The 14,188-nt window shown below is 40.7% G+C and overlaps 1 protein-coding gene across 1 annotated transcript in view; it reads right to left on the bottom strand.

Annotated features, from left to right (window-relative positions):
• Positions 1–14,188, bottom strand: part of pdgfd (platelet derived growth factor d) — a 57,921-nt gene that overhangs the window by 19,926 nt on the left and 23,807 nt on the right. Inside the window, exons 2-3 of the mRNA XM_069668605.1 lie at positions 7,534–7,723; positions 4,900–5,077 (exon numbers count right to left, since the gene is read on the bottom strand). Coding sequence (XP_069524706.1) covers positions 4,900–5,077; positions 7,534–7,723 — 368 coding nt within the window. The remainder of the gene's footprint in view (positions 1–4,899; positions 5,078–7,533; positions 7,724–14,188) is intronic.

The following is a 14,188-nucleotide window of genomic DNA, read 5'->3' as shown; positions in this document are numbered from 1 at the left end:
TTGCAGGGGGGAGCAGTTGTATCCTTATATCAGATGTAAAGGTCATTTTAGGTCCCTATCCATCAAAAGCTAAAAGTGTTCTTTAGAAAAACAAGAGACTTGATTGTTGAAGTAAACCTAAGAATAATGAGACCCAATCGAAATGTGGTCGACCTAATTTGACCCAATTTTCTTACACTTAGCCACATGAAATACTGTATTCATCTCAACTGGAGAGATCACAAATCTTGTATGGCAGAGCCTCACTTTGCCCAACTTGTAAAGACTCACTCCAGCACAGGAAGTAATGGTAATGATCCTGAAACTGTTTGGTAACAACCAAAAATCCCCAATACAGCTAAGCAGTTCTACTGTTACAACTGTGCAGAACACAACACGGATGATTCACACTGATGGATGCGCTCATGTTTCACGTGTCGTCACGGCTATTACTGACATTGCTCCCTCATCCGTAACGATCAATACTCTCCCAACCACAGATCATACGGTGGGTGAACTGATTGGATGTCACTTGAATGCTACAACAGATTGTTATGATTTCTGTTATTTGCTGAAATCGTTAGCGATGCTTCATCCAGGTGTTCAATGAGACGAAGAGAAAGGTCGCTGATTTGAGTGCATCAGATGCCCTTACTATAGAGAACAGAGATGCTACTTCCACAAACTATGTTGTAGCTTTGCTTGGGAGGACCAAAGAAATGTGTCTTGGAAGGACTGTTGGATTCACCCCTTTCAACCACTGTGTTTCAAACATATTATTATAGTAGTGAACATATAGATTTCAATCTAATTAGCTAGCAAACCAAACAAGCTAACAAGGACTCATTAAGTCTCAAAGAGAGAGAACATCAAAACTGCGATGGAACTTCAACATAATGAGCAGTAATAAAAGGTCATAAAGAATGGAGCATGTTTCCGTCATTTCATAGTTCAGACTCCTTGTTCGCTTCACAGAACATATTTTTCTCTGGTGTTCATTTTAAAACACACGTGACCAGAGCAGATAGGTGGTTTGCATGGTTCCACTCAGGTCTTAGATCTGTAGACATAAGACATGCAGTAATGGAACAAGTCCTGATCTGAAAAGACAAATATAATTTGTATAATAACCTTGCTTGACTTGGTGTTGGATTATGACTTGAGTACTAGGAACCGAGATAAGCTGAGAAGAGCTCTAAAAACACAGGCAGAGATTCAGGGTTGATTTAGAGAATGTAATAATGGGTCAAAAAGAAATGAACGATATAAATAGCCACAAAGATGTGATCAATTCGAAATGTGTGAAATGTCGTGTTTCTGGAGCCAGATTTTCAATTTGTTGCAGAGACTTCCTGGAAGACGATAGAACACTAAACTGCACAGCTAGCCATATTATGTGTGTAAAAGTCTCCGAAAGGAACAAATAACAGCCAAAAGGTCAAGTTCAGTGATTATATTACCTGAGGTGACAGCTAGTTTACAGCTAGCAGAAAGCTAGCAATACCAACAAACCCTCTTGTACAGTTGTCAGAAAAATGAGTTGTAACGACCAAAACGTTTTTTTTTTTTTACTAGCCTGTAAATGTGTTTATTTGAGCTGTAAGGTCGGCCATTTTTATATAAGGTCTAACCATAGACTGTATAAAAAAAATGGACAACATGACAGCTCCCTAAAAATGAAGCCAAAACATTTTGAGCACCCCCTGCTGACTGGCTGCAGTATAGGTCATAAAGCCCGCCTCTTCCATGTTAACAGATGGGACATGAGTCAAACTATGAAATGAAAAAACACACCAAATAATTTTTTCTCAAACTTGGTTTCTGTCATTATAGTTCGTTCTTATCATGCTGATTTACGTCCAATTGTTAATTTTTCTGACAAGTTTATTTTTAATTAGCTACTTTATGCTGTAAAAAGGATGATTGACAGCTCTGTTGATAAATACGGCTCCCGCAGCCGATCTGTTCTGGATTAGCAGAGTGGAAGAGGAAATGTGACTAAAACAATCACTACAGTCACTGAAGTTTCCATATCTGTGAACGTCTGCTTCAGACCAGCTGTTCTGCTGTTAAACACGCCGGCGTGCAGGATCCTTGCTGTTTTTTTTGGTAAGTTAAGTGTGTGTTTTAGTTAGCGGAAGTGGCTACGGCAGCTCCACCCGCCGATCTCTACTGCGCAGACTTTGGCTCCAAATAACGTCACCATCGCAAGATGGCAGCGCCCGTCGCGGTGGCCATTTTGGCACCAATTCCATACAATGAGAGCAGACGGAGACGCATCGTCCATCTATTTAGTCATTGGGTCCAACCCTGGATTGACTCTGTTTGGAGGCAGCCTCAAGTGGCCATCTGAGGAACTGCAGCGTTTGCAGCATGTGCAGTGGTAGTAAAGGGCCGTGTTTTGCTCTTGTTAATATTCACTCTCTTCTCCCTTTAGTCTCCCATCTGACTCCACTCTACCTTGCTCTCTCTCACACTGACACTGTTTTACTTTCCCTCGTGGTTTTTCTTTTATCCAGTCAACCTGAGTCCACTCTCAGTACCTCACAAATTCCTCCCTCTCCCTCTGCCTCCCTCAGCTCAGGTTGTTTTAGTCATTAGCTGACACGCTGATACCATCTCAGACACCTGTTCTCTCCTTCCAATGCTGCAGCTCCTCGTTCTCTCTCTCTGCCTCCCGCTTCCTCCTTTTCTCTCTCTGCCTCCTCTCCTCCTCCCTCTTATCTGTTCGACAGGTCTGGAGAGAACAAATTAGACCTGCTAAATTAAGCCGCACACACAGCTCCAGTCTAGCTGAAGGGGAGCAGTGCGCGCGCCTGTTTGTGTCTGTGTGAGAGACACAAACACACTCGAACGCAGGAGTTCTTTGAAAAATGGGTAAAATGGATCAAATGAGATAAGCCCCAAGAGCTGGGCTCTGTTTAAAATGTACAGAGAGGTGTGATTATTTGACCAGAGGAGAAATAACAAAGGAGGAAGAGGAGAGGAAATCAGCGAGTGTCTGAAAGAAAGAGATAAGGGAGTCATATTATGAGGTTCTTTTACTTTGTTGTCATTATGTCGGGTTACATGTGGGGAAGTTGCTCTGTAGTATATTTGATTGAGGTAATCAAGGGATGACGAAGATGATGGCTGTGAAATTCCTTTGTTCCCATTATGCTGTTTTCCATGTTTGCTTGTTGCCATAGGAAACTACTACACATTGATTTGCAGTGGTGTGGGGCTTGGAGGTAATCTGCATCTTGATTTTATCTGCATTTTGTAGAAACGCTGCTTCAATTCTTGTGAAGAAACCATGGTAAATGTTGCTGTTAGATTTTTGACTCTGCTCATTTGGGTGTCATTTCAGGATTTTTGTGCTTCTACCATGGGTGAGTACAATAATTAATTTAACTACTTAACTACTACTAAAAACAGGAGTCTGTTCCGGTCTGTTTTATTTTGAAAATGACCGGATGCTGTATGCTGTTTTCGTCTCTGACTTCCTGTTTAGAACAATCTGCTCTGTTCAGCTTGACGCGTGCTTGAAGCGGCCTCCGTCAAAAGTAGGCATGTGCTGTGGAATCACGAGCATTGACTTGAATGGGCCCCGATCTACTCCAGAGGTAGCGACGCACACGAAACGCGCCGGAGACGGATCCTGTGGAATTTAAGCGTGGGGAATAGTCCGTATTGCCTGTGTTGCTGATATAAAGTAGCTTATTCTCCTGTGGTATTACAGTTCAAAATGGTAGTTATCACGTTAATAAACCTAGCTGTGGCACTGAATGATTTAAATTTGTTGCACTGAATAATGGCACTGTAGTTTGGTGTTACATTAATCTCTCATACACCCTGATTTCATAAATACTAGCTCACATATCAAATATGCGTTAATCCCGTACAAATGCACTAATTTGTAGTTTGACTGACATTCGCTAAAAACTACGCTATCCGGCTGTTATATTACAGTGTTAAACTTTTTTAATCATGATTCATATATATACAGTATATATATGTCATTTTGTAGTTTGTAGTTTGTAGTTAATGATCGTTTAATCTAGTGCCACAGATAAGTCTTATTGTGTTTTTTGGGCATTGTTAAGAATAAGAAACACAGAATAACAACAATAAACTGTGTTTCTGCTGGTTAAGTGTCGGGCTTTCGGTGCAGATTGTATCAAAAGCAAGTGTAAATGTTTCCTCAGGAGCTGTAATGTCAGAATGACAGCATGACAGTGAAGTATCATCTGCAAACACTGTATCTCTCTCTTTTCTCTCTGTCTCTCCTGCCCTTTCCCCCATCTGTGCTCATACCACTTTTTGTCTCTTCGTTTTCTCAGATAATAAGCGATGCCACTAGTTCAGCTCTGTGTGTGGAGCCGTGTCTGTTCCCCCCTCGCTCTCCTCTACCAGCTAGGGAACATCTTTAAACGCTTCTCTGTCTCTCTGCGGCTCTTTCTTTCCCCCCTCTGATTATAGGGTGGGAGAACATCTTTAAATCAGAGTCCCTCTCTTTCTTCTTTCCTCTTCCTGACAGAATGACAAAGTTAATCTCCTTATCTGTTCCTTTGACAGCCTTTAAGAGACCCCTTTCTCATCCACCCTCCCTCCCCGTCTTTCCCCACAAGTGATTCTCCTCTGCTGTCGAATGGACGTGTGAGACAGGAACAGCTGGCTAATATATTTTGGCATTTTATCACCAGTGTTTCTCGATCCCACCTCTCACCCTTCCTCTATCTTCTCTCATCTATTTCTCTCCCCTCATCGTGCCATCTCTCACTTTTATCACCGAGCGGAACAAGAGTGAAAGAGGCATTTTACCTGGAGCATTACAGTGGTACTCGGGTTGAACCCAGTGTTACAAAAAAACAACAGAAACTTTTAGCTGTGTCCCAAATAACGGTTCATGACTCTTTGTGAGTGTGTTTTTTGTCTCACCTGCAGGGAATAGTAGACTTTGAATCCCGGCTTTGCTACAAAGTAGTCATCAGACTTGAAGGTGACTCTGAGCGTGTTGGTTTTGGAGTTGAGAGTGGGCGGAGCCTTCTGCCCACACCAGCGACCCCAAATTATAGTGCTGGTCTCTGATTGGTCCTCCACTTCCACAAAGTCATACCTGCAGCGAGGAAGAGAGAGGGATGAGGATTGAGCGTACAGACAAGAACAAAGAGAAGGTGAGACTTTGAAGCATGAATGTGTTGTTTGTTTGTCATTCAGAACATTCAGTTAAAGTTGGGTCTTGTGGTAACAGTGAGTCACGAAGTCACTGTATTTGGTTATATCTGGGAATTTTGTGACACAGCCAAAAACCAAAAGAAACCTGTAAAATTAAGACTCCAACTGTCAGGTTCAGGTTAACCTTAACCTTAATCACAGTTTATCTACAATTTTAACCTCTCATAGGCTACTAACAATAATTAAAGGACTAAAACACTAATTTTACATGTTTCCTTTAAGTCTCACTTGTAAATTTTACTGACCGTATTTTAGGAAATTTGCTAATAAGTTAAATAAGTTAAATGTAAAAACCCTAGCAGTTGTGTGCCTAAAATCTTAGCCTGGCTTAGCTGAGTTTAGTTTAGCGTAAAGACTTAAAATACAAGTCCACAGTTAGCCTTCACTGCACCTCATCTTAGGTTAGAATTAAACAATCAATAAGGAAAATGTGAATGTTTAAGCTTCAAGATGCTGCTAGCAATATATATTTTTTTTATTTGGACTAAAAGCTGTCTCTGGCTGTTTCTGTTTTTTTTGCTAACTTAAGTTTACTGGCTGCTAGTTGAGATATGAGAGCAATGACTGTATATAAAGATGGCTGATGCATCTCCATCTACTCTCTTTGTACAAAATTGAAGCCAAAACAACTCCTGTGATGGGCGCTCCCATCTTGCACTGGTGACGTCATTTGGAGCCAGAGCTCCGCGGTAGCGATTGCCGAGTGGAGCCGCCATAGCCACTTCCGCTAACCAAAACACACACTTAAAGTAATAGTCTTGAAGATTTGTGTTTAAATAAATGTTAAATCTCTGTCTATCACTGAATGAGGTAACACAATGGCGATCTAGCCTATGGCCCTCTGATGAAAGCTTTTGCATTTGCAGTGTTACAGACTGGGTGTCTGTGGCGACTTTCGTGGAAAAAAATAACAAGTGGCGCCTAGTTAGTGACGCGTTTTCCATCAGCCAGCAGTGGTTGGTCTGCCAGAGAGGGTAGGCGGAGCTAAGCGGCTGCACTTCTGGTCTCTGCAAGTGTTTCGAGTAAACAGTAATCTACTATGGCTGAAGGCAAACAGTCTAAAAAGGAAAGCGACCATCAGTCAGGAAAATCAAGAGTTACAACCGGAGCCAACCGTGGACGTTACACATGCAACACTGTCTGGATATCTGGGAAGTGTGCTCCCGCAATTACCATTTTTGAACCATTTTGGTCCGAAGCAGACGTTCACAGATATGTAAACTTCAGTGACTGTAGTGATTGTTTTAGTTACGTTAAAGTAAACTTGTCCAAAAAATGAACACTTGAACATAAATCAGCATGATAAGAACTAACTATAACGACAGAAACCATGTTTGAGAAACATGCATTTGACGTGTATTTTGATTTTATAATTTGACTCATGTCCCATCTGTTAACATGGAGGAGGCGGGCTTTATGACCTATACTGCAGCCAGTCAGCAGGGGGCGCCCGAAATGTTTTGGCTTTACTTTTAGGGAGCCGTCATGTCGTCCATCTTTTTATACAGTCTATGTATGAGAGTGCATCAATCTTCTTATCTCAGTAGTAGCAGGAAACTAGCACAATCAGGTGTCTGATGTGGTCGCTGTGTTTCCTGATCTGAGCGACTACTTTGGTGAGTACAACCCTCAAAAGAACCATAAAAGTATTTTGCAGGAAAAGTTCTTGGAAAACTTTGATAACATTTCAACACTATCCCCTAGTCAAATACTGAGTCCATCAATCAAACACATACAAAATACACACAAAGTCAAAGAAGACAGATTAGAAAGACAGAAAATAGCTCTCTCTTTTCCTACCTTCTAAATCTCTTCTCCCCCTCTTTTCTCCCTCTCTTTTCTCCCCCTCTGCTCCCCATTGTCTCTTCAGCAAAGTGCTTACAAAGACAGCTGAGTTGCATATGAGGATTAAGAAGTATATTTTCTCTCCTCAACCTTCAAGGACAAACTTCCAATACTTCCTGCCAAAGGATTAAACTTTAACTATACATCTCTCTCAATGTAATTCCACCCCCTAAACAGTTTTATATTCTTACTCTCTCGTCCTTTAAATCACACTTTATTGCTGACCTCTTAATATGCATGCATTAAAGAAAAGTTGAGACTTATACTCGATAAACTTTCCCCCTCTTCATCTTCACTCCAAACTGTCCTTCATCAGTTCTCCTCTTACTTTTTTAATCAATGTAACTTCTATTTAACTTCTTGGATTTACAGCTGTCTGCAAATCATCACTACTGTCTTTCAGCCATTTTTTCTCTCACCTGCTCTATCCTCTCTTCTGAATTCAATCGCTCTCTCCTCCAACCGTTTCTTTCTACCTTTCACAACATTTACCTGCAGATTCCGTTCTCAGCCTCCTCCAGGCCGAAGTGTCCGTCAAACTCCAGGTGGATGCGGCTCCCTGGCGGCGACAGCAGTTTCCATGACAGCAGTAGGTTGCGGGGGTAAGCGTTGGGGTAGCGTGGGCTGTGGATGGCTCCACCCAGTTGCGTCACTGTGATGTTTTCATCTTTGCGGTACATGTCTGTGGTGAGGCGATTGCTGTCTGTTAGCGGTTACAACTAATCAGTTAGTTAGTCCAGTTTTAAATAACAGCATAAGAAGCAACTTGTTTACTGAGACACTTAAACCTAATGCAAATATAGTCGCAGAACCTTTTTTGACACATAAAAACACTGACACAATTCAAATACAACTTTGACAAATACATCCAATTCTAGCTCTTATAAAGCTTTCAGCCTAATTTATAAAGACATAAAGACATAGCGATAATTAATGGACTGTACATATATAGCGCTTTTCTCGTCTTCTGACCACTCAAAGCTGTTTTTCTACACTACATGTCACATTTACCCTTTCACACTCTTTCACACACTGATGGCAGAGGCCTAAGTGCCAATATCCAATCAGTGTCTTTGCACATTCGTATCCGACGGCTATGCCTTCAGGAGAAATGTGGGGTTCAGTGTCTCGCCCACGGATACTTAAGCATGTGACTGTAGCAGTCAGGCATCGAACCCCCAACCTTCCAATTGACAGATGACCGACTCTGAGCGACAGCCAACTTCTGATATCATGTGCAATAATACTTTTCAGTATTAGGCTCAATCATGTTCATTATCGTGTGCAACATCTCTTCCAATATCAGGGGCTATATACATATACATCATGGAGTGCATTATCACGTGCAGTATTAATCACTTTAACTTTCACTATCCTGTGCAACATGACTTATCATAATTATTATGTACAATTCAACTTCATATCATGCGCTATCTTCACATAAATAACCTCATGCAATATAGAGTACATTTTTACTATCAATACTGTCACTACTTGATGATAGATGTCAGTACAGAGTAATTGCCACTGTTACTTTCTGCTTACTTGTTAATAACTTAAAGTAATATAACATGTATGTACTGTCATTTTAAAGCAATCTTGCACTAGAATTTCCTTCAGGATTATTAAAGTTCTATTTGATCTTATTTTATAATGAGGGCGCTGGTTTAGCTCAGTTGGTAGAGCAGCAGCCCCATATACAGAGGCCACAGTCCTCGACACACAGTCCCCTCCCTACATTTCCTGTCTCTCTTCGGCTGTCCTGTCAATAAAGGCAAAAGCCAAATAAATAGATAATACTAATTATTTTATTAATGATTAAAAACTTATTTTATAATACAGTAGATTTATTTTTTTGATAAAATGCCAATTCACTTTTTGGCCAAATTTAAAACAAAGATGAAACAATTGGAACATTTGGCATTGGAAGCAGAGAAAAGATCGAGGTTTTAACAAAAATATTGAGATTTATTCTTTGATGGTTATGGTTTTCAACAGCTAAGTCCAAAAGGAAAAACTGACCATGGGCCAACAAACGATGATGGATGATAAAAAATGGCCACACTAATGTCGATCTGAGCTCAAAACTGTATGGCAAACATGTGCCTGCCAACACAGGGAACATAAAGTGTGTTCTTCTTTGTATGTTGCACAATAAACACGTTATGTTTTCTATAAACATGCTGAAAAGTTTTTATAAAGATGTGTCTCTCTTTTCAGTGAAGGTCAGTCATATTGTGCAGCAAAAACATCATGTTTTACTGTCTCAAGCTCTCGCTACTTTACCAGCTCACCACAAACACACACACACACGTCATCATAAAACATCCACCTACTGTATCTACATCCCTAAGATATCTGCAGAAATAATAAGAGACAGAATCATGTTTTAACTTTTGTCTGTCGTTGCTTATTAGCTCGACCGCCCTCTTCTATAAACTATAATGGTCCTTTTAAAGTCGTCTTTGAAGTCTAATAATTGCTCATCAGTACTGATGAACATCATAATCACACCCACTGAATATCTCATCCTGAATCATCAATGCAATCATAAATCTAATTTGGATATGGCACAATAAAACTCATTAATTTTAATGCCGACTTCCTAAAATTAGAAAACAAAACCCCTTGCACGCACACACACACAGAAACACACACCTTGAGGTCAGGCTGTGTGCTGAAGCAGGCTGACAGGGCTGTATTTTCTGAGGGGTGTGTGTTTTTTTTTTTTTTGCAAGAGTGAGAGAGCTGAATGCATAATCAAGGCACCGCAGCCCGCACCCCTGGGAGATGATGATGAAGCTTTGGCCTTCTCCTCCACCTCTTCACTGCTAACTCCATTTCACCTCCTCTCCTCTCCCCTCATTCCCTCGCTCCCTCTCTTTGCTGTACTCTTCTTTGCTTCTATCAGTAATTCTGTCTCATCGGTCATTCTGTGTTCTTCACGAGTCGCAACCGCTGCCAATTCTGTGGTAATTAACACTATAGCTACTGCAAGTGTGTGTACATGCATTAGTGTGTGCGAGTGTATACTTTTAGTAATGAGCATTTATGCCTGTGTGAATGTATGTGCACATGCATTTATGTGTGTGTGTGTGTGTGTGTGTGTGTGTGTGTTGGTGCAGAGTTTGTTAGTAAAGGGATTCTTCTGCTCTGCTCTCACCACCACAGGTCACAGGGGAACAGAGCTGTGTGTGCGCGTGTGTGTCAGTCAGTTTTCCCATATGTTCACAAGGGAATTTGTGTTTATGTGTGTGTATGTGACAATAATCACTTCTTGCATATGGAGTGGTTGTATTATAGTGTGCATCGTTTCTCTAAAGCCAACATGTATGTGTGTGTGTGCGTGATGTTTTCAGTTGTGCATCTTAAAGAGCACAACTTTGAAAGCAGTTCTGCAGTGTTTGCATTCAGCCTAAGCCAGGTTTCTTTCCAAGTGTTGCAAAAATGTAACCAAATCTTTAGAAAGTCAGCAAAAGAAAATGCAAATGTGAGCTTCTTCATCAACTGATTGATGTGCAAATATTAGGGTTGTAAAGATATGCAGTAAGTGGTGCTGATGCTCAAGCTAGGTACAATTATTACACTTTAGAAGTGCAGCAAAAAAACCTTAAAAACAGCAGGAATTTGAGGAATGTTAAATCTTCCTTCTCACTAAGCTCTGATCTGCAACAACAGATCCATATACGCGTGTAGTGCTCCCAATCAAGTTTTTAAAAAAATAGAAAATATGCATGAAACATTTTGATGGATGCCTGTCTGCCTTTATAAAACCGATGCACTGTTATTTCAAATTATTACACAGCTGTTAAATACTTGATTCTGATTGGTTAATAACAACATTCCAAGGTCTGTTATTTCTCAATAACAGACTGTTGTTATGAAGAACAGACCGTTTCTAGGGATGCAGTTCTAATTGCACAATCCAGAGGACAAACTGTAATCATATCAATCCGCCGAAAGAAGTCCGGGTGAGAAAATAATCAGATAACTGATTTTGGAAGTAAATAGCGGTGTCATAAGCGGAAGCAGGCTGTTATCATGGGTGACCGTGTCGGGGGTTCCATTCAGAGCTTGTCAATGTATCTACATCTAAAATGTATCTACATTGAACAGCTAAATTTCTTCACACTGCGACACCATTCTTGTCATACACACTGTAACGTGGCTGGTGTAGGTGGTGAGGGCTAGCGGCATGTAGCAGTTAGCAGAAGCCCCAGGATAGCTGGTTAGATCAGAGAGGAGACAGAGAACAGAGTAGGGATTTTCACACGGCACTTTACTCCACAGTGCTTAACACGGATCATACAATGCCCGGTCTACACGGCGCTACATTCACTAATCACACGCGAGCAGTAGAACGTGGCATATCCAGCACCAACTCGCTTCACGAGCACAAAAACAAAACAAACTTCAGCAATACTACAATTACTAGACTTTGACTGATAAAACACCTGCTGACAAAAAACAGCCACTGACATCGCATCATGTTTCCTACTATACATTGTGTATTTGCTAACTTGGCACAGCTACAACAACTGTTCAAGAGCCTGAGTTTCACTGGATGTGTTCAGCTCCGACTGGTGTTCAAGACACGCCTGCCTTTATGGACCTCTGCCTTGTTTCCTTCAGCATTGTTAAGATAATTGGCGCCAGATAAACAGCTGTGGATAGCGCAGCAGTAATAAAGAAGACATGACACTCTTCAACTCTTCCAGAGGCTTGCAGAGAAAATGAACAGTGACAGGATGCCAGTGAAAGAGGAGTATGGTGGTGAGCTAATGAGTTACTCTCTATCCACTAAAAGGTCAAATGATATCATCTTGATTATGAAGTTTGCATGATTCTTAGCATTTTTTCTGTTATTATAAAATACTTTATATTGCCAAAAGGGCTCAGAGGTTTAGAGATTGTTTCAACGGATAATTATTAAAAGAATATTTCACATATATAAGAAATTCTGAACATGCACGTGTGTGTGAGAGAGAGAGAGGAGTGTGTGCAAGAGAGAGAAAGCATTAAGAAGAATAAAGACGCCAAATTGAGAAAATATGTAAATTTGCTCAGGCAGCACCCGGCTCTTTTGGATGCAGTTCCTTAGTGACACCATTGACCTTAACATAAATCATGCAGTGATGTCAATGACACCTCTGCAAATTCATGCAAATGATACAACGATAAGAGAATAGGCTTCTGTTGGAGATCCATGCTGGAGAATATGCAGCACTAGAAACTGGCAGCTACAATTCTTCAGCCTGGTTTACAAATGAGCGTAAAGATATGATTTAGGGTAAGAGGGTGAAACAGGATGAGGGCCGAGGAGAATCCTTAAGGAACACATAGGGGGAACTGTGGGATATGCGGTGCGTTCCATAAATACTACTGTACTATACCACAATGTATTTGAATGAAACTACGACGCTGCTGATTTGTAGTCCTAATAGTTATTTTAGGGTTTTACGTAGTCACATTTTGTAGACAACTTAACCAATCTTATGGCTAAAGTCGGCCAAACTTGCCATATCAGTTATCCTAAATCACCTGAGCATGTGTTTCACACCTGAAGACCAAACTGAGGGTAAAAAAGCCCCCAAAATAAGCAAACAGTAAATATAGCTGTTGTACAAGGCTGCAGTGCTTTAGCAATGAAGATACCACATGTTTGCTAATGTCTGTGGATTAAAGACTTTAGACAAAATATTAAATGTAGCAAGTTTATCTAAATGTATTTAAATGTCAAAATGGGAGACTCTATAAAAAATTGGGATTTGAATGCTATACTTGTTTATCTGATGCTGATGTAAAGACAACACAGCATCAAAGTCATCAGAGTCAGCACTTCATCCGCATTGTCCAATTAGCTGAGGTACAAGGCCAATATATTCACAGAAAAAAATGTGTCAGCGTCCAAACTATACGAGCGCAGGATGGGCACAGCATGAGTGAAATATATGAAATTAGGAGAGGCTGTTATTACTTGGCCTAACCATGCATGTAAGGACATTTTCTGCCAGTAAATCGCCTCCACATACGGTGCCAAGAAAAGTTTCGCTTTAATTTGTCTCTCTGCTCACTTTCACACTCTCCTCTTTCTTTTCATCCCTCGCTCAGACCACGGGGAAGTGTTGTCAGCTACATGCAAAATGTTAAACTTAACTTATTATAGGAAATGGCAAAAGCTTAAAAAAGTTTTATATTTACATAAGCCTTTAAAGAGGTGGTGGTGTTTTAAAATGTATTTTTATGCCTCTGATTTAAATTACATCTCTATTTATATTAAGATTACATATGTGAATATGGGCTCCTATAGGATCTTTTAATAAAAAACTTTGTTGCATTTGGGATTTATTAACTTTTTCATTACGCATCTAACCAAGAAAGTGGTAATAGTCGGAAATTCAGGGAAAGCTAGACTGTAAAATAGTCTCTATTTACAGATTCTACTTTAATATGTAGAATCTGGAGGCGCCAGACCAGAGTTTCTTACGGGAAGTGTTCTCGTTTCTGTTTGGAGTACCTTTGTAGTCCGAGTAGTATTGACTGGTCAGGTATCAGCAGGCTGTGGTGCATGCAGTCCATGTGGAGAGGAAAAGGAGGCAAAACACAGTCTGTCGTAATGACATCCCGGCTCCCATCAGCAGTTATGTGACGACGATTTAGCTTCTTATTAATCTCCATAAACAGACATCTGCATGTAAATTCAGCTAACCATCTTTCCATCCATTATGTATACCGCTTATCCTGTTCAGGGTCACGGGAGGGCTGGAGCCTATCCCAGCTGTCATTGGTCGAGAGGCGGGGTTACACCCTGGACTGATCGACAGTCAATCACATGGTTGACGCATAGAGACAGACAACTTTTCACACTCACATTCCAGGCAATTTAGAGTTACTAATGAACCCTAATGAGCATGTGTTTGGACTGTGGGTGGAAGCCAGAGTACTCGGAGGGAACCAACTCATGCATGGGGAGAAAATGTAAACTCCACACAGAAAGACTTGTCCTAACCGGGACTTGAAATAGGAACCGTCCAGCTGTGAGGCGACAGCGCTAACCAAGCTAGCTAACAATCCATTCTAGATCAAAAAATTCAACTTGAGCGATACATTTGCTTGACTCTGTGGCGCAAAAGCTAATTAGCGTTAT

The sequence above is a fragment of the Semicossyphus pulcher genome, unplaced genomic scaffold (assembly GCF_022749685.1).
Source record: "Semicossyphus pulcher isolate SPU_LCO1_2020_fin unplaced genomic scaffold, fSemPul1.0.p SCAF_19, whole genome shotgun sequence".
NCBI classification, from domain to species: Eukaryota; Metazoa; Chordata; class Actinopteri; order Labriformes; family Labridae; genus Semicossyphus; species Semicossyphus pulcher.
This window is presented reverse-complemented; position numbering and strand designations above follow the sequence as displayed.